The 27,430-nt window shown below is 45.8% G+C and overlaps 1 protein-coding gene across 1 annotated transcript in view; it reads right to left on the minus strand.

Annotated features, from left to right (window-relative positions):
* LOC124620351 overlaps nucleotides 1–27,430 on the minus strand; it is a 152,667-nt gene that overhangs the window by 7,875 nt on the left and 117,362 nt on the right. Inside the window, exons 3-4 of the mRNA XM_047147027.1 lie at nucleotides 16,992–17,213; nucleotides 7,011–7,223 (exon numbers count right to left, since the gene is read on the minus strand). Coding sequence (XP_047002983.1) covers nucleotides 7,011–7,223; nucleotides 16,992–17,213 — 435 coding nt within the window. The remainder of the gene's footprint in view (nucleotides 1–7,010; nucleotides 7,224–16,991; nucleotides 17,214–27,430) is intronic.

Genomic DNA, 27,430 nt, shown 5'->3' on the forward strand with positions numbered 1-27,430 from the left:
AAGATGTATTAGACAGGCGAAATACCCTCAGACTTCAAGAAGAATATAATAATTCCAATCCCAAAGAAAGCAGGTGTTGACAGATGTGAAAATTACCGAACTATCAGTTTAATAAGTCACGGCTGCAAAATACTAACGAAAATTTTTTACAGACGAATGGAAAAACTGGTAGAAGCCGACCTTGGGGAAGATCAGTTTGGATTCCGTAGAAATGTTGGAACACGTGAGGCAATACTGACCCTACGACTTATCTTAGAAAATAGTTTAAGGAAAGGCAAACCTACATTTCTAGCATTTGTAGACTTAGAGAAAGCTTTTGACAATGTTGACTGGACTACTCTCTTTCAAATTCTGAAGTGGCAGGGGTAAAATACAGGGAGCAAAAGGCTGTTTACAATTTGTACAGAAACCAGACGGCAGTTATAAGAGTCGAGGGACATGAAAGGGAAGCAGTGGTTGGGAAGGGAGTGAGACAGGGTTGTAGCCTCTCCCCGATGTTATTCAATCTGTATATTGAGCAAGCAGTGAAGGAAACAAAAGAAAAATTCGGAGCAGGTATTAAAATCCATGGAGAAGAAATAAAAACTTTGAGGTTCGCCGATGATATTGTAATGCTGTCAGAGACAGTAAAGGACTTGGAAGAGCTGTTGAACGGAATGGATAGTGTCTTGAAAGGAGGATATAAGATGAACATCAACAAAAGCAAAACGAGGATAAGGGAATGTAGTCGAATTAAGCTGGGTGATGCTGAGTGAATTAGATTAGGAAATGAGACACTTAAAGTAGTAAAGGAGTTTTGCTATTTATGGAGCAAAATAACTAATGACAGTCGAAATAGAGAGGAAAGCGTTTGTGAAGAAGGGAAATTTGTTAACATCGAGTATAGATTTAAGTGTCAGGAAGTCATTTTTGAAAGTATTTGTATGGAGTGTAGCCATGTATGGAAGTGAAACATGGGCGATAAATAGTTTCGACAAGAAGAGAATAGAAGCTTTTGTAATGTGGTGCTACAGAAGAATGCTGAAGATTAGATGGGTAGATCACATAACTAATGAGGAAGTATTGAATAGGATTGGGGAGAAGAGAAGTTTGTGGCACAACTTGACTAGAAGAAGGGATCGATTGGTAGGACATGTTCTGAGGCATCAAGGGATCACCAATTTTGTATTGGAGGGCAGCGTGGAGGGCAAAAATCGTAGAGGGAGACCAAGAGATGAATACACTAAGCAAATCCAAAAGGATTTAGGTTGCAGTGGGTACTGGGAGATGAAGAAGCTTGCACAGGATAGAGTAGCATGGAGAGGTGCATCAAACCAGTCTCAGGACTGAAGACCACAACAACAACAACAATATGGCTATAAATATAAGTAAATATAGACCTCTGTGTGTACATTACTTACTCGAGTATAATCATTTAGTGCACATATTATTGCATGACACGTCTCCATAACTAGGTCTCTAATACTGACAGTGAAGCTGCACTTGTAATGATTTTTTTCCACTCTCAATTATACCTAACAAGCTTTAGTGAGTTAGTTTCGACGCCCCTTTAACCAGTTTTTAACCACCTTCTTTTCTGCTTGCAGTGAAGTAGAACAATTATCACCGTAGCAGCTCCTTTATCGTCAAACTTTCGAACTGCAAAATTATTCCACAATATTACTAACAATGTAATTGACAGTATTACTGAGCCATCTAGGGAGAACCTCAATAATACTGCGAGACATTATTGTGTAATGCATGCCATGAGGTGGGAGGTCTCTGGGACCCCTATGCTGAAAACGACATTTAAGGCGCAACATACCGGAAATTTTTGATTAAAATGAAGTAACATTTAGTTAAAAATGCCGTTTTGATCTTACTGCGGTAAATTAAGCCAGCAGGAACATACTTTTTATCGCACAAAATCACACGTTTTGTGCTCTTTTTTTTATAGTATACGTAAACGAACTGTTATAAAACTGAATTTTACAGTCTGAAAAATTATAGTATCTCTGTAACAAGTAAATTTTCACATAGAATTGTATTCTATGGCTTAAAATTGCATGTAAAAATTGCTTTCAATAAGGACAGAAAGAAAGTCTGTAAAAGTGGCATTCAGTGCTGGGATCCGCAAATTTCTTTATCACCACGGAGAACACGAGTATACTTGACCTTAAGTAACACTTTAAATATTTGAATGGAAAAACAGAGGACCACAATACGAATGTCCTGAAGTTCTTCCTCTGAATGAGACCTCTGCTAGCGTAACTATGATCACTAGCTATCGTAAAATTGTCGTCCCTTCCCGTTTTTTCTTAACTATTTCACTGTCATCTTCCTCCGAAACGTTCCTACAAGCACATTTTCTAGTACATTAAAAAAGAAAAAAAAAAAAAAAACAGGTAACGTATTTCACGAGGGGTGGCCTAAGATATCACAACATGTCAGCAACACCTGTCAACAACGCAGGAAGAAGGCGATAACGCAACTGACAGGAAAACATTGTAAAGTTGGTGATTTAAAGAGGATAGGGGGGATATAAAAACATACCGTCAGAGCTGACGTTGGGAAGCGAGTTTGAAAATCTTCGAACAGCTGAGGGACCTGAGTTCAGTGTTGCCAATTTAGCGACTTTGTCGCTAGAAATGGCGACTTTTTCCTTCGTCTTAGCGACAAAAAAAACTTTTTAGCGACAAAAATTCTTTAGCGACTTATCTGGCGACTTTTGGAGTACTGACGACTTTTGAAGTACAAATCAAAACTATTTTGGGCCAGTATTTTCATTAACAAAACTAAGATTTTAACTATAGAATGGATACTACACTGACTTTGTTCTAGATTTACTAAGTTAAATTAAGTTCTTAGCAGATCATGTAGCATTGTTCAGCATTTAGTAAACCTGAATGTGGAAATTGCCTACAGAGTAAGGAAACCTTGACTATAGAACAATTCATTATTCATTACCCACTATTCGACGTATTCATTACAACGGAGTTATTCGCAATCCTTCTTTATTCGAAATGGTCTAACTATTTCAGTCTGCAGCTGCCTGTCTTTTTATTTCCAAACTACCGGTTCTGCAATGTCGCCCATCTTCAAGTCATATTTCTTAGTTACAGGGAAACTAGTCGAAAAAGAACAACGGATCGCTGTGATATATACACTGAAGCGCGAAAGAAACTTCTATGGGCATGCGTATTCAAATGCAGAGATATGTAAACAGCCAGAATACCGCGCTAGAAACATATTAGCTGGTTGGAGGGGTCGCGTTTCAAACTATATCGAGCAGACGGTTCTGTACGGGTATCGATACAGTCTCATGAATCCATGGACCCTGTATGTCAGCAGGGCACTGTTCGAGCTTGTGTAGGCTTTGTAATGGTGTGGGGCGCGAGCAGTTGTAGTGATATGGGACTCCATGATATGTCTACATACGACTGTCACAAGTGACACGTACGTAAGCATACTGTCTGATCACCTGCATCCTTTCATGTCCATTGTGCATTGCAACGGGCTTGGGCAATTCCAGCAGGACAATGCGACACCCCACACGTCCAGAATTGCTACATAGTGGCTCCAGGAACACTCTTCTGAGTTTAAACACTTCCGATGGCCAACAAAGTCGCCAGACATGAACATTATTGAGCACGGTTCAAATGGCTCTGAGCACTATTGGACTTAACATCTGAGGTCATCAGTCCCATAGAACGTAGAACTACTTAAAGCTAGCTAACCTAAGGACATCACACACATCCATGCCCGAGGCAGGATTCGAACCTGCGACCGTAGAGGTCACGCGGTTCCAGACTGTAGCGCCAAGAACCGCTCGGCCACTTCGGCCGGCTATTGAGCATGTCTAGGATGCCTTTCAACATGCTGTTCAGAAAAGATCTCGACCCCCTCTTACGGATTTATAGACAGCCCTGCAGGAGTCATGGCGTCAGTTCCCTCCTGCATTAGATCAGACATTACTCGAGTCCATGCCACGTCGTGTTGCGGCACTTCTGCGTGCTCGCGGGGGTCCTACACGACAATAGGCAGGTGCACCAGTTTCGTTGGTTCTTCAGTATACGTTGAGTATACGACAGTGAACTGACTGTTCATTTACGACAAGTTACTCTGTACCTAGAACGTATCACCTGAATATGGACGACACTGCCCGGACTCCGTAATTTGGAAATAAAGGGGCAGCAACCTGCAGTCTAAAAAAATTAGACAATAAGGGAAAGCGTAAGTTGTTAAGCTAGCTATTTCTAGACAGCATCACTTACTTCATTTTTGTTGAGTTGTAAAAAATAAGAAAATAACAGTCGGTTAACTTAGAATTATATGCCCTAGCTTCTGCGAAGCAATTGGTGTACGCTTGCGAGGTTTATTTACTGCCTGGGCGACTCACTATACGGATGTGAACAACACAAATGTTATATTTTGTGCTCTTTTCCACTTTCCACTAAATTTCCACTACTTCCTTCTACAGGTTTCTGATAAGATGCTTGTGGCAGCTAGAGGAAGAAGATGGAGGGGTGAGGAGGGAGAAGGAGGGTCTCGGTGTGGTTGCGTCCACCGGAGGTTCTTTGTCACACTGCGAGAGCGAGCCTGCTGATGACCTTTTCCAGAGGGATCAACTCAAATTCACGAATGCCTCGCGCTGCTGCTATGAACCCTGCGTGTTCTCACCAGTCTGCCACACGTGTGAGGGGGCCCAGCCTGACCCTGTGGCGCCCTGTCGCCCAGTGCGCCGCGCCCTCTTCCTCCACAGCTGACGGCTGTGCTTTCTGGCGCGGGGGCGTCTCGCAGTCTGCTACAGTGACAGTCAGCCATTCCGCTTTTGTTTTTCGCTCAACCGTCCATTTTACTAGCGGCACCTTTTCTTCGACGGTAGTCCAGATGTCCATTCTGCTTCGCCACAAGAACCGGCGTCCAGGTGTGTCCATCGGACCGCAGCTGCCGCATTTTGCGGTGTTACGGCAGCAGCTTCGCCGTTAGTGGGCACAACATCATGTCTTACTTTGTTCCACGTCACTTGCACTGCGGATGGAATCACCGATTCTGTCATGTTCTGCCACGCCTTCTTCTGTTTCCGGCCCGGAAACTTCGAATTCGACCTTAAGAAGTTCTGTCTGGCAGTATGGAATCGCACTTTTTCCTAATACAGAAATATCCCATCTTCAGAAATTTCCTTGTTAGAAAGTATCTCGTTGGTTTTGGAACTTAACAGTCTCCACATGTCAGTGGGACTTATCTCTTAAACTAACGAGTTACTTACTTTGACAAAAATTTGGCGATCGCTAATTGTTAAATACAAATTTGGCACTAACACAGCGGTCATAGTTCTTACGACATAAAAATATATAAGGTTAACCAACTCCATAACGTTCTTATGCAAAGACTGGAAAAGAAAAATCGCAACTCTAAGAAGGAGTTGTGCGACATAAATGAAAGTTGGTAAGCCTGTTTCTACATTTGAATAATGGTGTCTAATCAGATTTTACGCCTCTATAAGCATGCAAATCAGGTTTTCTTTAAATACACGCTGTAACTGTCGTGATCTTTAGTTGCTTTTGAGATTGGACGTTGTGTGTTGATGGCAGTCAAGAATGCTGTTAGGGTGATAAAGACGCCATTATCAGTGCCTTACTGAGTTTGAACGAGGTCGTATAATAAGGCTACGAGAAGCTGGATGTTGCTTCTGCGAAAGACCTGTCAGGAACGTAGTCTCTGTACATGACTGCTGGCAGAGGTGGTCACGAGAATGTACGGTCGCGAAAAGACCGGGCTCCGGACGGCCACGTGGAACTACCGATAGGGAAGACCATCGAGTTCGGCGTGTGGCTCTGTCGCGTCGCAATACATCTGCAGCAGCACTTTGAGCAGCAGTTGACACTACAGTGAGACAGCGAACTGTTACAAATCGTCAATTTCAACGACAGATCCGAGACAGACGCAGTGAAGTGTGCATTCCACTGAGCGCCAAACCACCACCACTTGTGACTTCACTGGTACCAAGCAAGAGCTCATTGGTTGGCAGGGAGGACGTCTGTTGTGTTTCCTGATGAAAGCTGTTTCTGCCTCGGTGCCAGTGAAGACCATATGTTGATCAGAAGGAGGCCAGGTGAGGGCCTCCAAGCAAACTGTCTGAATGCTAGACGCACTGGACCTAAACCTCGGGTTATGGTTTGGGGTCCGATTTTGTATGATAGCAGGAGCACTCTCGTTGTTATCCCTCACAACCTGAAAGCCAATCTGTTCGTCAGTTTGGTGATTCGACCTACTGTGCTGCCATTCGTGAACAGCATTCCAGAGGATGTTTGCCAGCTGGATAAGGTTCGCCCACGAACCGCTTTTGTAACCCATCACTTCTACAGTCTGTCACTACGTTGCCTCGTCCTGCTCGATCACCAGATATGTCTCCAATCGAACGCGTATTGGACAGCGTCGAACGACAATTCCCGTCTCATCCACAAACAGTATTTTCGGTCTTGCGATTTTTCTCCCACGATCACGTGCTAGGAGCATCGCTTGTGGAGACAATAAGAAATGCAGAAGCTGCAGATATTCACGGATATAAAAAGTGTATTGACCTACCAAGCACAACAGACATGGAACTCCATACCACAAACTGACTTCCGGCACCTGCATATCGCAACGCATTAAGGTATGCACGCTTGCATTCGACATCCTGGCGGTTACAACAGTTATTAATGTCTCAGCATTATACATTTGCAATGGCTTACCTCGCACTTACATTAACCTATGATCTTGCAATGTTAATAACTTAAATATATTACCCAGACAAATGTAATCCCGAAATTTCATTACTCTATATTAATTATTTTTTGGTATTGCGACTATTCCCCCCACGATCAGGCCCTAGGAGCATCGCTTGTGGAGACAGCAAGGAATGCAGAAGTTGCACATATTCGAGGAGATCAAAAGTGTGAGTGCCACCAGAACAAATGCTGGAACTGCTGCGTTAACTGTGACACGTTTCAGTACTGGCCGTGCAGCGCGCGCGCGCACGCACCCACCTGTCCTCCATGCCCATGACGTAGCCGATGACGCGCCAGAAGTGCACGATGCCCTCCTCGCCGCCGCGCTCGATGCCCAGCTTCTCGGGCGCCACCATGGTGAAGCCGATGAAGCCGAACTGCGTGACGGCCATGTCGAACTGCGAGATGCTGCCCGCCGAGCGGCTGGCGGCGCAGTGCCGGCCGCGCACCTCGGTCAGCGACTTGAACGCCCTGCCGAGAGAACACTGATACAGCTTCTCCCCCTCTCGGGCGATTGGGCGACATACAGATAAACGAAGCGTAAAGCGAGCGCAGTTCAGCAGCGACACTCGGCACTAACTTTGCATAGGGCCGGCAAAATAAAACTGGTCCGGAAAATACTTCGTGCACCTCAACGTAGGCAACCCAACATACACCATCTGCCCTGGGCAGAGCTGCAGAACTACTGTAGGCCATCGTAGACTATTGTAAGTAAATGTGTAAGTGTAGACTACGGTAGGTTTCCTAGTAGCCTTGGTCAGTTAAGATCGTAACCGCATTACCTGTATGTTAGGTGTGTTGCTTACCTATCAGGCGTTGTCTCATTTCGATCTCTTCCTTTGTGTATGTAATCAGTGACTTACTACTAGGGCCGATAAATACGTAATGCCTCACATTTTTTTCTCAGAACATATTTATTGTTAAGAGTCAGAATTTGATGACAATATGCATCAACATGTCTTGTCCATATCCTGTTTTTCTACATAGTCTCCATCACATTCTATGGCCGTGCGCCAACGTAGTGCAAGAGCATGTATTCCCTGCCCGTAAAAGCTCGTGTCCTGTCCGTCTAGCCATGACTGACACTCTCGTCATTTTCAAAGTGTGTTCCCTATAGAGAATCCTTAAGTGGCCCAAAGAGCTGGAAGACCAAGGGTGCCAGGTCTGGAGTGTAGGGTGTATGAGCCAATGACGTTCAACCCAATTTGGCGATGTGTTCCAGGGTTCTCAGACTTGTGTGTGGGCGTGCATTATCGTGTTGGAGCAAGATTTCTGCTGGATATTTGTCCGATCGAACACTTGGCAAACGATTCTTGAGTTTATTAAGAGTCTCCACGTATGCCTCTGAACTGATGGTTGATCCTCTTGGCATCACTTCCACGAGAATGACGCCACCACAATCCCAGAAGACTGTGAACTTGACTTTTCCGGCACAGGGGTTGTCTCGAATTTCTTCTTTTGTGGTGAATCAGGATGATGCAACTCCATGGACTGCCTTTTTGTTTCCGGCGCAGACAGAAAGGCCTCTCCGTCGGTCTCAAAACGCTCCAACAATTCAGATGAAATGGCCTTTCTTTGAATCTTATGGTCCACTGTGAGCATTCGTGGAACCCATCGTGAGCACCTCTTTGAATATCCGAGAGTCTCGATCACTGCAGACGCACTTCCAGTGCCAACCGACAACTTTAGGGCCAATTGTCGAGCTGTGATGAGCCTGTCGGCACAAATAATGGTATCCGCACGATTCAGCATGTCCGGAGCAATGGCTGTGACAGGACGTCCCGAGCGTGGCTGATCATGGAGCTCTGTTTCTGCATTTCCTGAGGCTGTAACTTTCTTTACGCATCGCCCAACTGTACTCATATGAACTGCAGCATCAGCATATACTGTGCACAAACGATTATGGATGTTCACCACGGTTTCTTTTTCCGCACACAAGAAATCAATAACAGCACGCTGTTTGTAGCGTGAGTCGTATGTAGACGCCATTTTGACGCTGTACTACGGCTCTGCCGTCTGTCAGGACTGTTTGAAACCTCACCGGCTCACAGAACAAACATCAAATGTAAAGCACCAACAAGGACGTTTGTCTATGTACATTAATGGCTTTTTTTTTTTTTTTTTAAATGTGGGTATTACTTATTGAACGACCCTCGTCGATTCACCAAGAAACAGAAGTGATGAACCGTCTTTAAACTGGCTGAGGAAATGTAAAGGACTGTGTAACCTACGGACTATTTTTGTTCTATGTAACTACCTTGCTGTTACTTAAAAATTAACAATATTTATAGCAAAATAGAGATTTTCAATGTTTAATTCAGATTTTATTCGAAAATTGTTGATTTGTTACGTGAAACAGAGGAATGTTTTTGTAAAACTAAGAAAAACAATACACATTTATAATTTAGCACTAAAAAACGCAATTTCCTCAAATAAAAAAGACTAAAGTAAAAAAGACTGCGTATTAAAAACATATCAAACATCACTTCAAAACTTTGTCGAAACGAGTGAGGTGGCGCAGCGGTTAAGACACTGGGCTCGCATTCGGGAGGAAGATGGTTAAACTTTATGTCAGCCATCTTGATTTAGGTTTTCCGTGAGTTCCTTGAATCGCTTCAGGCAAGTGCCGGGTTGGTTCCTTTGAAAGGACACGGCCGATTTCCTTCGCCGTACTCCTCTAATCCGAGTTTGCGCTCCGTCTCTAATGACCTCGTTGTCGATGGGACTGTAAGCACTAACCTCCCCTTCCGATGCTTCATCGAGCTTATACAAAACACGTGTCTGTTGTCAGAATGCGATTTTTACTCTGGGGCAGAGTGTGTGCTCACATCAAACTTCATGATACGTTGAAACTGAGTGGCACACCAAGACTCGAACTCGGGACCTTTGTCTTGCGCAGGCAATTGCTCTATCGAGTAAGTTGCACAAGCACGACTGCCGATCACTCCTCACGGCTTTACTTCCGCCAGTACCTCGTCCCCTCCCTTCCAAACAAGTTACTGGGGAAAGTAAAGCCGTAAGGAGAATTTGTCAGTCGTGTCTGGGTAGCTAAACCGGTAGAGTACTTGCCCCCACAAGGCAAAGGTCTCAAATTCGACGCTCGGTCCGGCACGCCGTTTTAACCTGCCAGGAAATCTGATATTTCTGTTGTTTGGAAACAACTTTCGCACCTATCAATAATAGCACGAAACTCTTGCCTTTGATTATGATAAAATGAAATGTCGTGTGGTGAGGGCCTGCTGGCGGGTAGACTTGAACGCCTGGTTCAAGTATTTTGAAGTGACACCACTTCGACGACTTGCGCGTCGATGAGCATGAAATGATGACGACGACACAGGCGCCGAGTCCTTGAGAGGAGAAAATCTCCAACCAAGCGCCGGCCGGGGTGGCCGTGCGTTTCTAGGCGCTACAGTCTGGAACCGCGTGACCGCTACGGTCGCAGGTTCGAATCCTGCCTCGGTCATGGATGTGTGTGATGTCCTTAGGTTAGTTAGGTTTAAGTAGTTCTAAGTTCTAGGGGACTGATGACCTTAGAAGTTAAGTCCCATAGTGCTCAGAGCCATTTGAACCATTTTGAACCATCCAACCAAGCCGGGAATCGAACCCTGGCCCCTCGGCATGAGAAGCCCGTGCGCTGTCCACACTGCTGCGGTGGCGGACTTTGATTATGATGAAGGACATTCTATTGAGTACAAAAAACAACAATTATTACTTAGAGTAGTTTTTGTTTTTAGTATTTTATCTATCCTCAGTAATTGTAGCTGCTTATAAAGAAAAAAGTAACCATTTGCGTAAAAGGAATTTAATTTCTTTACAGATTCGGGGCAATTAGCGCCCTTCCTCAGAAAGTTATACTTATCGCATTAATTGTGAGTGTCAACAATAAGATCCGTACATCAAAAGTTCGTGGTCATGTGGTTCATTGTACCGGTAAAAAAGAAAGTGTATCTCACTCCTCCTCGCTTAAGTGAACGATAATACGTTGTATTTCCGAGAGACACACTCCCAAAACTCTTGAAAGAAAGCACACTTGGTATTTATGCACATATGTGATTCAAAACGTGATGGAGAGCCGACTCTGCACGCCTGTTCGTGAGCACTCGCTGTAGAGGTTACCTGATAGGCGCACTGGAAGAGGAGGGCGTTCTCCCTATCAGTTAATTCATTAAATAAAACACCTTTAAGGACAGGGCAATTTTATTGACAAGTGAGGTGACAAGTAGCCATTGTAGGAGAATTCTATAGCAAATTCAGACCAAAGGGACACACACGCCACAGTAAATGATGACGAAACAACCGCGTCAATACACAGTGCATCCTCGTCTGGAGGCAGCGCTGGAGTCTATTCTCGCATGCAAACTATCGTAAAGGTGCCGAATGGTATCTGCGACAGATTGTCCCACGCAGCTTGCATCTTTTGTTACAGTTCGGCAGTGGTTCTTGCAGGCCCTGGAGAACGAGTAAGTTCCCACTTCACCGTGTCCCATGCCTGTTCAGCTGGCGAGAGATTTGCTTGTCAGGGAGGTTGTTGTACACCACGAAGAGCACATTGCGTCGCAGCAGCAGTATGTGGGCGTTCAGTGTCCAGCTGAAAAAGCACGTCACCTCCTCGTCAAGATACGGCAGTGCCACAGGGATAATAGCCTGTGCGATGTACCGAGAAATGGTTACTTTACGCTGCAGAAACACCACATGTGACGGCGAGTTGTAGCTGCCGAGCCCTCATATCATGAAGCCTGAAATGGGATCTATGTGTCATGGGCGAATGCACTCTGGAGTAGTCAGTTCGCCAGGGCTACGCTGTAAACGTGTACGACCATCACTGGCATACAGACAGAATCTATTCTCATCACTGAAAGCAACAGAGCGCCATTTCGTTGTGCAGTCGACTCTTTCACGACACCAGAGTAGCAATGCTTGGCAGTGTAGTGGTGTCAGTGGTAGCTTGGCAAGAGGCACCCATGATCTTAATCCCGCTAATCCTGCTGAAAGCAGACGTTCCCAAATACCCCCAATGACGCAACGTGTACCCGTATTTCTTGTCTGAATGATGTTCTGTCGGCTACCGCCGCTTGCACAGTGCGTCGACCTTGACGTGCGCCTGTACTATGCAAACGTCCGGAACCTGGTCTACGGGTGTGGGAGTGTTCCACATACCACTGTTGATAGCAGCGACACACCACCGATAATTTGCACCCATCATGTGAAGCAATCCATCAAAATGTCCATCCACTTTTCCACAGGCCCACAGATCAACCGCGCTCAGGTGCCTGAAGCTGTTCCACGGGAGTATGTGTCTGGTAGCGAGCGCCGCGGGTTTCGAATCCGCGCCAGACGGGCACGGACCTCTATTACCGCTAGAGGTCTCTGCAGCCGCCGCGCCCAAAGTCGTGGCTGCGCGCGCTCCTGGCCCGCGTATAATGTGAGGGCGCCACTGTGGAGCGCGTGGTCCCAGCGGCCAATACAGACGTACGTTATCATGTATTTAAGCGCCTGCCTCTCACTCAGCGATGCACTCTAATATTCGCGTGAGTCTCTCGATATCTCGCTTACAGACAGCGTGTTTACTTTGCTCATTTCCGTGTACGAGTGGACGTTGTTGAGTTCGTGAGGTTTTCGCTTGTGACCCCGTTGCTTCTTGCGTGTTGTTGTTCTCGGTGTCTTGCTCAGCCGTCTGTCGTTGTGGGTGTCCGTCTTGTTCGTTCGCGGGCCACCCCCGTTCGGTCCCGCCGCGCTTTCGCTCACGGCGACCCCGCAGCCGTTCCGGTCGCAGTTACAACAATGTACTTGTCAGTGGGGCATGATTGTACCGTAGAACGAATGTTGCAAATACTGTTCACGTTCGAAGACAGTGCAGTTACTGCCCGCATAGACAAAACAGAGGGTGGAAATACAGGCCTCCTGCATGCCAGCTGACCTCTGATGACTCTGACAAATGAATCGCTAACCTGTCAGTATGCTCATAACGTGCGTTGGCGGCACCGAACACTATCGCTGGTGGTGGTTCACTTTTTCCCCATAACACAATAAATAGTATGAATCCAGAGATGTGAAAAATCTTAGGTACGACACACCTATCTGGTTTGTAAGGGATCCCTTGCCAAGAATTCTCGCTCCCTGTGACATTGCCCTAACAATACCTGTGTTGATCGCAAAAAGGAAAGAAGATTAAGGTTTTATATACCATCGAGGAGGAGGTCATTGGATACGAGGCACAAGCTCGTGCCAGGGAAGAAAATTAATTGCACGTTTTGCGAAGGACTTTTCCCAGCATTTTCCCTCTGCGATATTGTGAAACTCTAAACTGAAACGGACAGTCGGCGATCTGAACTGCACTCCTCTCAAATACGACTCCAGTGCTTCACCACTGCCTCAGCCACCTCGTTTGGCGCCGACTGACCAAGTGGTGGTCACGGCGAAACACTGTGCAACAATTGAGTCGCTTAAATGCAAAACTGTCCATGTCCACTTTTTAAAAAAATTGAGTTGGCAACTCTGGATTGTAGAGCATGACATTTTACACATGCTTGAAATGCTATTTATGCTCAAAGCTCTCCATGTCCTATGGAAAACAGCTCACGAAAAGTGTGGTTAAATTCAAAACTGTCCATGTCCATCAGTAAGTTGGGTGCAAAACTTGCCTTGTCCCTTTTGACAAATCGCATTGAAGGCTGGGGTCATGTGACTGTAATGCAAGATGGCTACCATAAGCATGTAAACATTGTACTTGTGTGGTCTCTTACAGCTGTTTATTCTGAAAGTTATACACATTCCCAGAATGCTATAAAATTATGCCTAATTGTTGTTTGTTGTTGTTGTGGTCTTCAGTCCTGAGACTGGTTTGATGCAGCTCTCCATGCTACTCTATCCTGTGCAAGCTTTTTCATCTCCCAGTACCTACTGCAACCTACATCCTTCTGAATCTGCTTAGTGTATTCATCTCTTGGTCTCCCTCTACGATTTTTACCCTCCCCGCTGCCCTCCAATACTAAATTGGTGATCCCTTGATGCCTCAGAACATGTCCTATCAACCGATCCCTTCTTCTGGTCAAGTTGTGCCACAAACTTCTCTTCTCCCCAATCCTATTCAATACTTCCTCATTAGTTATGTGATCTACCCATCTAATCTTCAGCATTCTTCTGTAGCACCACATTTCGAAAGCTTCTATTCTCTTCTTGTCCAAACTATTTATCATCCATGTTTCACTTCCATACATGGCTACACTCCATACGAATACTTTCAGAAATGACTTCCTGACACTTAAATCGATACTGGTATGCCTAATTATAATTCTGAAATCAACCTACCAGTGTCCGTATGCAAACGTGGGAAACACTTAGGACACATAAACCCGAGCTGCATTACGGACACGGTTGTTCCTATTAATGAAAAGAAACTGGAGGATGTTTCAAAACTCCTCGAGAAACACTGTGGTGAGTCCTGGAGGGAACGTGAATCCCTGTCGTGGTACATGACATTACTAGGTTCCAGCGGGTCAGGGGCATCAGTTGAATCAGAATGCCTAGCAGGAGAAGATGAAGACATTGTTCCAGATATGATGTATTAAGTGGATTGCAGTTTGTCAGTTGTTACACCATGTATCTTAAATATTAAAAGAAATTAAAACTGAATACACAGTTTTATGTTCATCCCATATCCTCTCCTGATGTACAACTAGTCAGGTTGAAAACTGTACATGTCCATTTCAGTTGCATGCAAAAGTGGCCATCTGCAAAGTCAGATGCAAAACAGTCCAAGTCCATTTTTATTTTCCTTATATCTTACATGCATTGAGTTCCTGACTTTTTTTTTTTTTCAATAGCCCAAATGGTTTTGTACTAATCCATACTTATGTATACAACATACAGTGTAGGGCAGTTTGTATTTACCCAGTGAAAACAGTTTTTGCACTTTTTCTCAAAACTGGTTATGGAGGACATGGACAGTTTTGCATCTAGGCGACTCAATTGTATCTATACAGAAGATGGAGGAAGAATTATTGCAGATTTAGAACCGTGTGTAAGAAATCATTCCTGGCCGCAGTTGCGGGCTCGGCGTGATGCCTACTGCGGACACCACAGCCGATAACCAGTGTCTGGAGAGAGGCCTCTGTCCGACCAGGAGACGGTGGGTCGGTCTTCGCACAGTCCTCCTAAGAGGGTTGTGGTTGGGGCCTACAGTGCCGGCTTATCGGGAAATGAATGTCTCATAATGGTAAATGTATTTTTTTTTCACTAGCTGCTTATTTTTTTTATGACCCAACGTCTAATTTCTTATGGTGGGTCGTATGTTGCCACTTAGCCGCTGTGACCGAGTCCGGGGTCCGGTGTGACTGAAAGTAACACCACCCCGGGTCCCGTCCCCACTCACACCGTTGCGCGTGTCGCGCCACGTGGAGGCGGGCTCTATTTGTTTACATCCATTTGATATCTTTTTTTTTGCAGAATTAGAAAAACTTATAACTAATACATGTAAATGTATTGCAGAATCTATTGGGAATGAAATTCTGAAAAGCTCTCGCATGAAGCCTCTTTTACTAGCGTCATTGGGACACGGCAAAAGAAAATGCTGCTCTGGCTGACTGGCTGAAAGGCCTGAGTTTTGAAACAGCTGACGATTCGCGAAGTGGAGGGGCAGGTGGGCAGCGCTCGTGAGTGTGGGGGAGGAGTCGCAGACTCTGCGGGGCGGAGCTGATGTTTTGAGGACGTTCAGTGGGCACGGGAGGCTCTGAAAGGATTCGCAAACACGTTCCCGTGGGCGAGCGCGGAGTTACACGTAGTTCGCCGGTTTCCTACAACAGTGTCGCAGTTCAGAGCTCGTGCACGCGGTGAGTGGGAGAGGGCGCACAGCGGGGTGTAGAGCCATTAGTTGGCTGCAGGTGAACGAGGAGCACTTACCTAGGTGTGTCACTGAAGGCAATAAATTCCATTTGTTCCATCGGAAATTTGGACTTTCGCATTTTCGTTCGTTGCTGATTTTGCAGTAGTGTGCTATAGTTGTTTTGGGGGAGGCTGTTGGCGAGAGTTATTTGGAAAACCAGCTGGAGGTGGATTCATGGCCGATTTCCGTGTTCGTTTGTCAGTCTACTGGTCGGGTGTGAGAGTCTCTCTGAAGGTAACTGGATTGTTCCAGGCCATTTGTTAATGGCATAGGGGTAGAGGAAATTTTAACTCTGGCTCGCGGGTCAGAACGACGATGACAAATTTTTTTCATGAAACTGTCCATTTGCTCATCGGTCGAACTTTCTCGTACGGTAAAACGTGGTCAGATTTGTATCGCTAATTATTACGACACTAACAATGCGTAAACTGTGGTTAAGCTCACAAAGGACGGATGATGTCTGTTCCTGTTTGTTGCTCAGTATTTGTTTTGCCTGTGACATCGGCGTACCAGTGTTAAGTGCATGGACGTAAACTGGTGTAGCGTGGAAGCGCGTTTAGGTAGGACACTGATTTAGATGTCATTATGAAAGAGCTTGCGAAACACTGCTAGCATCCAATGTGCGACAATAAAAATTTTCGCCGGAATTAAGTGAAAGTCGGTATCAAATGACAAGATAGTGAAAAATGTCGTCTCACACGGTTCATAAATGTGCTCGGAATAACAAGAAACGCAAGCCAGAGGAAAACTGGCGTCGAAAAGATTTCAAAAACCTAAAAAGTCCAGGGCCGACCGAACGCGAGAGCTACAGCGACGTCGAAAAGGAAACGAAAAGTCGCTGAAAGCTACCAGCGGTAGTTGAAACTTGGGATTTATCTATTCTGTAACCGTTATATACTCAGTGTAACCATTGTATTAAACGGATTGATAATTAAGTTACATTTCAATGCGAAACACTTTTTACGACTATGTCCCGACGTTTTCTCGAAAAATCTATGGTACGGATCCCAAAAGCACTAACACAGACATTTTTTAAACTGATTTAATAGTGCAGCGGTGCAGAGGATTGATTCGGGATCGACAGTAAAAGTTTCCGAGTAAATCTTGTGAACAATACGACTGGTAATTCCTCTCACACGTCACACGTCGCTAACGGTGTGTGGATTCTCTCCGTGGACGCGTGGGGCATTGTGTGATGGCACGGAACCTTCAAAGACACAAGGCCGACGGAAAGTTTTGAGGTCAAAAGTACGTTTACAAGTTGTCATTTTCATTTGCATGCTTCCACTTCGTCATTTCCAGGCCAGTACTCCCCCATCGTCCCCGGACACCGCTCGCGCCGGCTGCGGTGCGCTTACCTGGAGCTGGGGTCGGCGAGGTCGCCGTCGGCGTTGGCGCTGTACCACTCGAGCATGTGCGACACGGTGGAGAGGTAGCGCTTGAACGACGAGATGGGCGTGGCGGAGCGGCGCGTGTGCACCAGCACGCGCAGCACGCTCGGCACCGCCAGCAGCACCAGCAGGCCCGTCAGCTTCGCCACGAACATGGCGCAGTAGTTGGCCGCGAAGAACCTCTGGCCCCTGCAAACGCGCACAACGTCCTCTGAGGCGCCAGTGCCTCGCCTTGCAAACTAGATCTATTGGTGTACAGTTATCACTGGAGCTCTGGTTTAAGATGCAAAACGTCTCTGAATCGTCCTACAAAACGATACCAACTACTGGATCGAAATAAAATGGCCTGGGGAGTATTTCGTGCACCTCAAAATAGGCAACCGAAGTTACCTCTTCTGCACCCAGCGCGGACAGTGGAAGTTCGGTTCCCGTCTTAAAAGTGCACGAAATACACACATCAAAAAAAGTTTTGCGTCACCTCGCTTCCGAGAGTTACGGAACCAGTACAGAAAATTGGAATAGACATCAACATACACATCATTTCCACCCTTTTTAATGCTCATGAAAAGCACACATTGCATGTTGTACTACCATACAGCGAGACCTTCAGAGGTGGTGGTCCAGATTGCTGTACACAGCGGTACCTCCAATACCCAGTAGCACGTCCTCTTGCATTGATGCATGCCTGTATTCGTCGTGGCATACTATCCACAAGTTCATCAAGACACTGTTGGTCCAGATTGTCCCACTCCTCAACGGCGATTCGGCGTAGATCCCTCAGAGTGGTTGGTGGGCCACGTCTTCTATAAATAGCCCTTTTCAGTCTATCCCAGGCATGTTCGATAGGGTTCATTTATGCAGAATAAGCTGACCACTCTAGCCGAGCGATGTCGTTATCCTGAAGAAAGTCATTCACAAGATGTGCACGATGGGGGCGCGAATTGTCGTCCACGAAGACGAATGACTCGCCAATATGCTGCCGATATGGGCGCACTATCGATCGGAGGATGGCATTCACGAATCGCACAGCCGTTACGGCGCTTTCCATGACCACCAGCGGCGTACGTCGGCCCCACATAATGCCACCCCAAAACAGCATAGAACTTGCTGCACTCGCTGGACAGTGTGTCTAAGGCGTTCACCCTGACCGGGTAGCCTCCAAACACGTCTCCAACGATTGTCTGGTTGAAGGTATATGCAACATTCATCAGTGAAGAGAACGTGATGCCAATCCTGAGCGGTCCATTCGGTATGTTGTTGGGCCCATCTGTACCGCGCTGCATGGTCACGTGGTTGCAAAGATGGACCTCGCCATGGACGTCGGGAGTGAAGCTGCACATCATGCAGTGAAATAGCCTATTGCGCACAGTTTTAGTCGTAACACGACATCCTGTGGCTGCACGAAAACCATTATTCAACTTGGTGGCGTTACTGTCACGGTTTCTCCGAGCCGTAATCTGTAGGCAGCGGTCATCCACTACAGTAGTAGCCCTTGGGCGGCCTGAGCGAGGCATGTGATCGACAGTTCCTGTTTCTCTGTATCTCCTCCATGTCCGAACAACATCGCTTTGGTTCACTCCGAGACGCCTTCCCCTGTTGAGAGCCCTTCCTGGCACAAAGTAAAATGTGGACGCGATCGAACTGCGGTATTAACTGTTTAGGCATGGTGCCTTGGTCTAGGGGTAGCGTCTTTGATTCATAATCAAAAACGTCTTCGGTCCCGGGTTCGATCTCCGCCACTGCCTAAATTTTGATAAATAATCAGCATTGGCGGACGAAGACTTCCGGAATAAGAAGTCAGCCTCATTCTGCCAACGGCCTTGTCAAAGAGGGCGGAGGAGCGGATAGAGGTTCAGGGCACTCTCTTGTCCTAGGGGTGGGAAATTGCCCCTAAAGGCGGAAGAATCAGCAATGATCAACGACATGAGGATGCAGAAGGCAATGGAAACCACTGCATTAAAGACACGTAACGTGTATCCACAGGGCATGTGGCCTGTATTTGAAGAAGTGTCACGATGATCTCTCCATTGGCAAAAGATTCCGGAATAGTCCCCCATTCGGATCTCCGGGAGGGGACTGCCAAGAGGGAGGTTACCATGAGAAAAAGATTGAACAATCAACGAAAGGATAACGTTCTACAAGTCGGGGCGTGGAATGTCAGAACCTTGAACGTGATAGGGAAACTAGAAAATCTGAAAAGGGAAATGCAAAGGCTCAATCTAGATATAGTAGGGGTCAGCGAAGTGAAGTGGAAGGAAGACAAGGATTTCTGGTCAGATGAGTATCGGGTAATATCAACAGCAGCAGAAAATGGTATAACAGGTGTAGGATTCGTTATGAATAGGAAGGTAGGGCAGAGGGTGTGTTACTGTGAACAGTTCAGTGACCGGGTTGTTCTAATCAGAATCGACAGCAGACCAACACCGACAACGATAGTTCAGGTATACATGCCGACGTCGCAAGCTGAATATGAACAGATAGAGAAAGTGTATGAGGATATTGAAAGGGTAATGCAGTATGTAAAGGGGGACGAAAATCTAATAGTCATGGGCGACTGGAATGCAGTTGTAGGGGAAGGAGTAGAAGAAAAGGTTACAGGAGAATATGGGCTTGGGACAAGGAATGAAAGAGGAGAAAGACTAATTGAGTTCTGTAACAAGTTTCAGCTAGTAATAGCGAATACCCTGTTCAAGAATCACAAGAGGAGGAGGTATACTTGGAAAAGGCCGGGAGATACGGGAAGATTTCGATTAGATTACATCATGGTCAGACAGAGATTCCGAAATCAGATACTGGATTGTAAGGCGTACCCAGGAGCAGATATAGGCTCAGATCACAATATAGTAATGATGAAGAGTAGGCTGAAGTTCAAGACATTAGTCAGGAAGAAGCAATACGCAAAGAAGTGGGATACGGAAGCACTAAGGAATGACAAGATACGTTTGAAGTTCTCTAACGCTATAGATACAGCAATAAGGAATAGCGCAGTAGGCAGTACAGTTGAAGAGGAATGGACATCTCTAAAAAAGGCCATCACAGAAGTTGGGAAGGAAAACATAGGTACAAAGAAGGTAGCTGCGAAGAAACCATGGGTAACAGAAGAAATACTTCAGTTGATTGATGAAAGGAGGAAGTACAAACATGTTCCGGAAAAATCAGGAATACAGAAATACAAGTCGCTGAGGAATGAAATAAATAGGAAGTGCAGGGAAGCTAAGAAGAAATGGCTGCAGGAAAAATGTGAAGACATCGAAGAAGATATGATTGTCGGAAGGACAGACTCAGCATACAGGAAAGTCAAAACAACCTTTGGTGACATTAAAAGCAACGGTGGTAACATTAAGAGTGCAACGGGAATTCCACTGTTAAATGCAGACGAGAGAGCAGATAGGTGGAAAGAATACATTGAAAGCCTCTATGAGGGTGAAGATTTGTCTGATGTGATAGAAGAAGAAACAGGAGTCGATTTAGAAGAGATAGGGGATCCAGTATTAGAATCGGAATTTAAAAGAGCTTTGGAGGACTTACGGTCAAATAAGGCAGAAGGGATTGATAACATTCCATCAGAATTTCTAAAATCATTGGGGGAAGTGGCAACAAAACGACTATTCACGTTGGTGTGTAGAATATATGAGTCTGGCGACATACCATCTGACTTTCGGAAAAGCATCATCCACACAATTCCGAAGACGGCAAGAGCTGACAAGTGCGAGAATTATCGCACAATCAGCTTAACAGCTCATGCATCGAAGCTGCTTACAAGAATAATATACAGAAGAATGGAAAAGAAAATTGAGAATGCGCTAGGTGACGATCAGTTTGGCTTTAGGAAAAGTAAAGGGACGAGAGAGGCAATTCTGACATTACGGCTAATAATGGAAGCAAGGCTAAAGAAAAATCAAGACACTTTCATAGGGTTTGTCGACCTGGAAAAAGCGTTCGACAATATAAAATGGTGCAAGCTGTTCGAGATTCTGAAAAAAGTAGGGGTAAGCTATAGGGAGAGACGGGTCATATACAATATGTACAACAACCAAGAGGGAATAATAAGAGTGGACGATCAAGAACGAAGTGCTCGTATTAAGAAGGGTGAAAGACAAGGCTGTAGCCTTTCACCCCTACTCTTCAATCTGTACATCGAGGAAGCAATGATGGAAATAAAAGAAAGGTTCAGGAGTGGAATTAAAATACAAGGTGAAAGGATATCAATGATACGATTCGCTGATGACGTTGCTATCCTGAGTGAAAGTGAAGAAGAATTAAATGATCTGCTGAACGGAATGAACAGTCTAATGAGTACACAGCACGGTTTGAGAGTAAATCGGAGAAAGACGAAGGTAATGAGAAGTAGTAGAAATGAGAACAGCGAGAAACTTAACATCAGGATTGATGGTCACGAAGTCACTGAAGTTAAGGAATTCTGCTACCTAGGCAGTAAAATAACCAATAACGGACGGAGCAAGGAGGACATCAAAAGCAGACTCGCTATGGCAAAAAAGGCATTTCTGGCCAAGAGAAGTCTACTAATATCAAATACCGGCCTTAATTTGAGCCGGCCGGAGTGGCCGTGCGGTTATTGGCGCATCAGTCTGGAACCGCGGGACCGCTACGGTCGCAGGTTCGAATCCTGCCTCGGGCATGGATGTGTGTGATGTCCTTAGGTTAGTTAGGTTTAAGTAGTTCTTAGTTCTAGGGGCCTTATGACCTCAGCAGTTGAGTCCCATAGTGCTCAGAGCCATTTGAACCATTTTTGACCCTTAATTTGAGGAAAAATTTCTGAGGATGTACGTCTGGAGTACAGCATTGTATGGTAGTGAAACATGGACTGTGGGAAAACCGGAACAGAAGAGAATCGAAGCATTTGAGATGTGGTGCTATAGACGAATGTTGAAAATTAGGTGGACTGATAAGGTAAGGAATGAGGAGGTTCTACGCAGAATCTGAGAGGAAAGGAATATGTGGAAAACACTGATAATGAGAAGGGACAGGATGACAGGACATCTGCTAAGACATGAGGGAATGACTTCCATGGTACTAGAGGGAGCTGTATAGGAAGACAGAGATTGGAATACGTCAAGCAAATAATTGAGGACGTAGGTTGCAAGTGCTACTCTGAGATGAAGAGGTTAGCACAGGAAAGGAATTCGTGGCGGGCCGCATCAAACAGTCAGTAGATTGATGACCAAAAAAAAAAAAAAAAAAAAAAAAAGGCATGGTCGAACTACAGACGACACACGCCGTGTATCTCCTTCGTGGTGGAATGACTGGAACTGATCGGCTGTCGGACCCCCTCTGTCTAATAGGCGCTGCTCATGCATGGTTGTTTACATCTTTGGACGGGCTAAGTGAAAGGGACTGTGTCTGTGATGCAATACCCACAGTCAACGTCCATCTTCAGGAGTTCTGGGAACAGGGATGATAAAAAGTACGTATAACTTACTGTTTATTATTTCCAGAGTAATCACCATAATTGTTAATACACTTATCCGACTGTGTGACAAAAGGCCCGATACCTTCACGAAAAAATGTTTGTGGTTGGCTACACAACCATGGTTATATCCAGGCACGCATCTCTTGGTCTAAAGCAAATAGGCAGGCACGAATGTCTTTCTTCAGGAGTCCAAATATATGAAATATGGGGAGAGATTGAGACTGTGGGAGGATGTGTAAGGGCTTCCCAGCGAAACTTCTGCAACGCACTCGAGACAACAGTAACGCCATCTCTTGGAAAGTCATGCTGACTTTCCTTTCTGATTGCAACGGCCAGCTGCTCACTGACTCATTGTGCTAAAAAGTTAATTTTAGGTCCTCATCACGGTCATTTTTATAAATTTCAGCCATTGGCGACTCAGCCTTAGGCTATCAGAGATCAAAGTGGAAGACGGTGTTTTAAATTTTAAGGAATGTGAATGATTTGTAAGCCTAATATTCGACACGAAACCTGCCTTTCTACTGCAGTTGTATAGAGCATTCGTCCGATCCCGACTGGATTATGACAGCGTTGTTTACTGATCAGCATGAGTCCCTACCTCAAGATGCTGTATACTGTCCGCCACGAGGACATGAGGCTACCAACAGGAGCCAATGGATCGGTCCAGTTTTTCGTCTTTGTGCAGCTGATGGCGAACTACCAGTGCGAATACAGCAAGACAGGCCCTGTAAACATTAACATTACCCAAGTCACTGGCATTTAGAGGGATGGGCCGTCAAACTTCGTAGGTATATTCTGGAATCGGTCACATACGACCAAGTCATTCGAGATCTGGGGTGAAGAATGACTTATGCAGCTCGAAGTAATGGACCTCAGGGTAAGGAGCCGGGGATGAAGACCCAAAGTGAGTTTAAGCTCAGCAGACTGCAGGAAACTTTGAGCTCGAGACCATATTTTTAAAAGTTCATGTTTTTCAGCGCTAACATCGTACAAAGACTTTATTGTCACTTAAATGTAAGGATCTACGCAGCGGAACAGACTCGGTTGTACAGTTGTTTTTCCTAATAGGATCTTCCTACTTTGCCTTCCAGAACAACTAATATGTTGTCGAGATACAGAGAGAGTCCAGAAGACACAGGGGCAGGTAAGAAGCTAAGGCAATAGAAAGTTTCTCATTTGCTTTGACGCTCTCACTGCCCTGAGCTCTGCACAACACGTGAATCCGGTAGGAGAAATGATGCCTTACAGCGGATCCGAAACCGACGCAAAGATGTGGTTTTCAGCTGGGCACTGGAAAATGTCGGGATCTGATCTGGGTAAATGATGAAGCCATGAAGCCAACAGAAAACCCGAATAAGTGTGGAGGGGAGTCTTTGTGATTCCGTATGCCCCCTCCCCCTTCTTTAACCGTTGCCTCGTGGTTTGCCTCGACCTTATACATTAATGTCACGTGGAGCCCTGCAGATTCCAAGACGATTAATCACGCTATCACTATACCACTCACGACCCTGCTTCATCAGAGATATATGAGAACAATTTGCAGAATTCGTCGTTTCGGAAGCTGCGTTCAGCTTGAATACAGGTGAATGTTGTGTCTCGAAACTAGGATGAACCCTTCCTTCTACCCTTGCCAGCAATAAGCAGGCAATGCTAATAGCAGGTGGTTATAATTAAACTGAGGGTGTTGCCAGCGCTGCAGTGCAGGCTGCATACATCACAGGATAGTGAAACGTCCATCGACCGCTGCGCCCACGGAGTATGCTAAAAAAATAATAGTTCCACTGTCTTCCACCAGGTGAAAAACGACGTTGTAAGCAGTCAGAACGTGGTGTGGTATAGGAAAATGGCAGGAACGATCAGAAACATGATAGCTGTGGTGCTGCTACATTTATTAGGATACAGTCACAAGTTAAAACATATGTTCAGTATGGTCCCCCGACTCAGCAACATGCTGCATCGGTGACACGGGATTGTCGACAGTATCTCGCAGCACACCTGACGTAATTACAGAGCTATGTCGTCACATGTTATCCTTGAGATAAGGAAGAGTCCATATACATCTCTGATAGACTCGATCTTTCAAATATCTCCACAACCAGAAGTCACATGGATTTAGGTCAGGGTGTCTGGGAGGCCACGCATCTTGAAATTACCTAGAGGGTATGCCGTCGTTACCGAATGTTTCTCAAAACAAATCTTTCACCCGGCATGCGACATGTGGTGTCGCTCCATCTTGCATGAAAATAGTGATGTGGACACAGTTGTGTTCTTGCGAAGCTGGAATCACGTGTTGCACAAGTAGTTCCTTATAAAAGGTGCGCGAGGTTTCATCTGCTCGAAGAAAAATGGACCGACAATTGAGGAGCTTGTGAAACCACACCACACCTGAACTGAGTGTAGTGGATGTTCGTGGACAACATATTGAGGAGTAGAACTCCATATGCCACAGTTCTGTGCATTCACGGCACCGTGCAGAGTAAAATACGCCTCGTCCATCCAAAGAATATTTCCCGGCCGCATGCCATCCATTTCCATGCGTGCCAGAAGGCGAGGGGTAAAGTCACGGCGTTGTAGACTGTCTTGAGGCTTCATCTGACGCACGTTCTGAATCCTGTAGGAATACCAGTGTAAAATGCGCCGCAAAATCTTCTGAACTGCTGACCCGTGGGAGCACTGGGTGCACAACCTGAGGCGTGTGCTGCACGGTCGGCTTCAGGTGCAGCAACCTCTTCAACAACTGCCTCGGGAATGGACCGCATGGGCCGCTTCCCTCTCCCTGCTGCACCACCTAATTCACCTGCTTCTTCAAATTTCTTGATCATATCCTTCAGCCCATTTGTTGACACGGTCCCTCTTTGCAGTTGTTCCTGTCGGTGATATTCCCGCAGTGTAGCGCTGCTTTTGCTGCCGTTCTGGTAAAACATCTTTACCAGAAGTGCACGGTCTTTATTAATAGCCATTGCGTTTTGTACGAATAACGTCAAACTTGTTAATTCTTTACACCAATAGTCACTTGACAAAAGAAATCAGCACACATTACCAAGTGAGAAACAGAATATTGACGTCAAAATAGCACACATTTCAAAGTCTGACTACTGACAGCGCCATGTTTTCCCATGCTGGCAGAAAATGGGACTATTATTTTTTTGCATACACCCTGTGCGCGCCGATTAATGAACATACCTACGATATTTCAACTTCTTGTGATGTGTACAGCCTGCATTGTAGCTGTCGGAACACCAGCACTTTAATTATAACCAACAGGTACGTACGTCAGCTGAAGGTGGCGACAATAGTGTGACTCGGCAGCTTATGAAGTGCATTAAAGCTGCGTTCCTATTCCCAAGCTGAAGTTATTTTGTGGGGGAGAACTAGTTTTTGTGTTAGAGAGTCTTGAGACCCGTTTTGTAGACGACTTCACACCTGTTCGTATAGCATTGTGAGACAGGAAGTGAGCAAGACCAGAATCGAATCCGCGCGGCAGAATGGCGGCTGCGCCTGGCACACCGGCCAGTGTGAGTGCGATTCCCGGGTGGTCTCGCACGCTCGTGTAGGCAACTGCTCGACTGGTAGCCACTTTGGGTGTCACAGAGTATGATAGACAAACAGTGAAAATACAGTAACACACACGTAACACAGTTCCCAAGATTCACAGACAGGTGGCGCACACAGCTTCCACTCGTGTATCAGTTTCTAACCAGCCTGCGATGCGCAGATATTCATCCGTCGTCAGCAACGAAGTTCAATTGCAAACAGGAACACGAGAAGAATAGAATTTGTACTGGGGGATTTGAAGTTATGATGGAGAAATCGTCTGCAAAAAGTCTGAATGATAGCACCATCACGGAATTCGTACTTAAATTCTCAAAGAACATTGAAGAGGTTACATCTAGTCAGATATCATGTTTCTCGTATGCAGAAATACGCTTAGCACTCCTCGATTGGTTTAGATCATTTGTTGACAACGTATAATTGCAAAGTTTAATCAGAATGAAAGTAGAACGGTTGTGGCGTCCAGTCGGAGGTCGCTAGGAACTACTAGCTCAACGAGGCATGAAAGAACCGTCCCAAAATTTGTTTTCAATAATGTAGGTAGACAGCGTAACACCTAAATCTGGATGGTCGTTCACCTACTCGAACCACACTGCTGAGGGCTGCTCAAGAAAGACTGACTTTTCTTGAAGCTTCCGAATATTTGAAAAGAGCGGGATTTTTTGTATAATGTCCGCAGGCGGCAGCACTTTCATATCCATAGGAAGGTAGTAATAGTCTCTAATACGACTGTACGGAGACAAACGCTCCGCACAGGCTTCCGCAACTGACGACCGACTCATGTCTATTTGGGAACCTTAGCAGCGTGTAGCACTTTCCGTTGAATGCCGGTTTCAATCGTACGGATGCGTGGGAGCGTGGTGTGTGCCACACGACTCTACGGATCGCGCGAGCCAACGCGCTAGTGTGCAGGCGAGACGTGGTTCAAATGGCTCTGAGCACTATGCGACTTAACATCTTTGGTCATCAGTCACCTAGAACTTAGAACTACTTAAACCTGACTAACCTAAGGACATCACACACATCCATGCCCGAGGCAGGATTCGAACCTGCGACCGTAGCGGTCACGCGGTTCCGGACTGAAACGCCTAGAACCGCACGGCCACACCGGACGGCGCGAGACGTGGTCTGGGCTGGGTACACAGGATCGCAGTTCGTCCCCATTTTCAGGCTGCTGCGACAGTCGGCAGGCGCATGCCATGTATACATTCTCGCAAACGATCTGTTTCCTTTCCTCGCATTATATTACCCTGACTGAGATTTGGCGTGCGTGGAGGGTACGGGGGGACTGAGATCGTGCATCCTATGCTCGATTGGGTCAAGATCGGGTGTTCTGTGGGGCTAATCGGTGATAGTAAATTCAACTAAGTATTCCTCAAGCAGTCTGCGTACAGCCAAAAAGTGGTGACGTGTCGCGTTGAAG

Source organism: Schistocerca americana, chromosome 1 (assembly GCF_021461395.2).
Source record: "Schistocerca americana isolate TAMUIC-IGC-003095 chromosome 1, iqSchAmer2.1, whole genome shotgun sequence".
In the NCBI taxonomy this organism is placed as follows: Eukaryota; Metazoa; Arthropoda; class Insecta; order Orthoptera; family Acrididae; genus Schistocerca; species Schistocerca americana.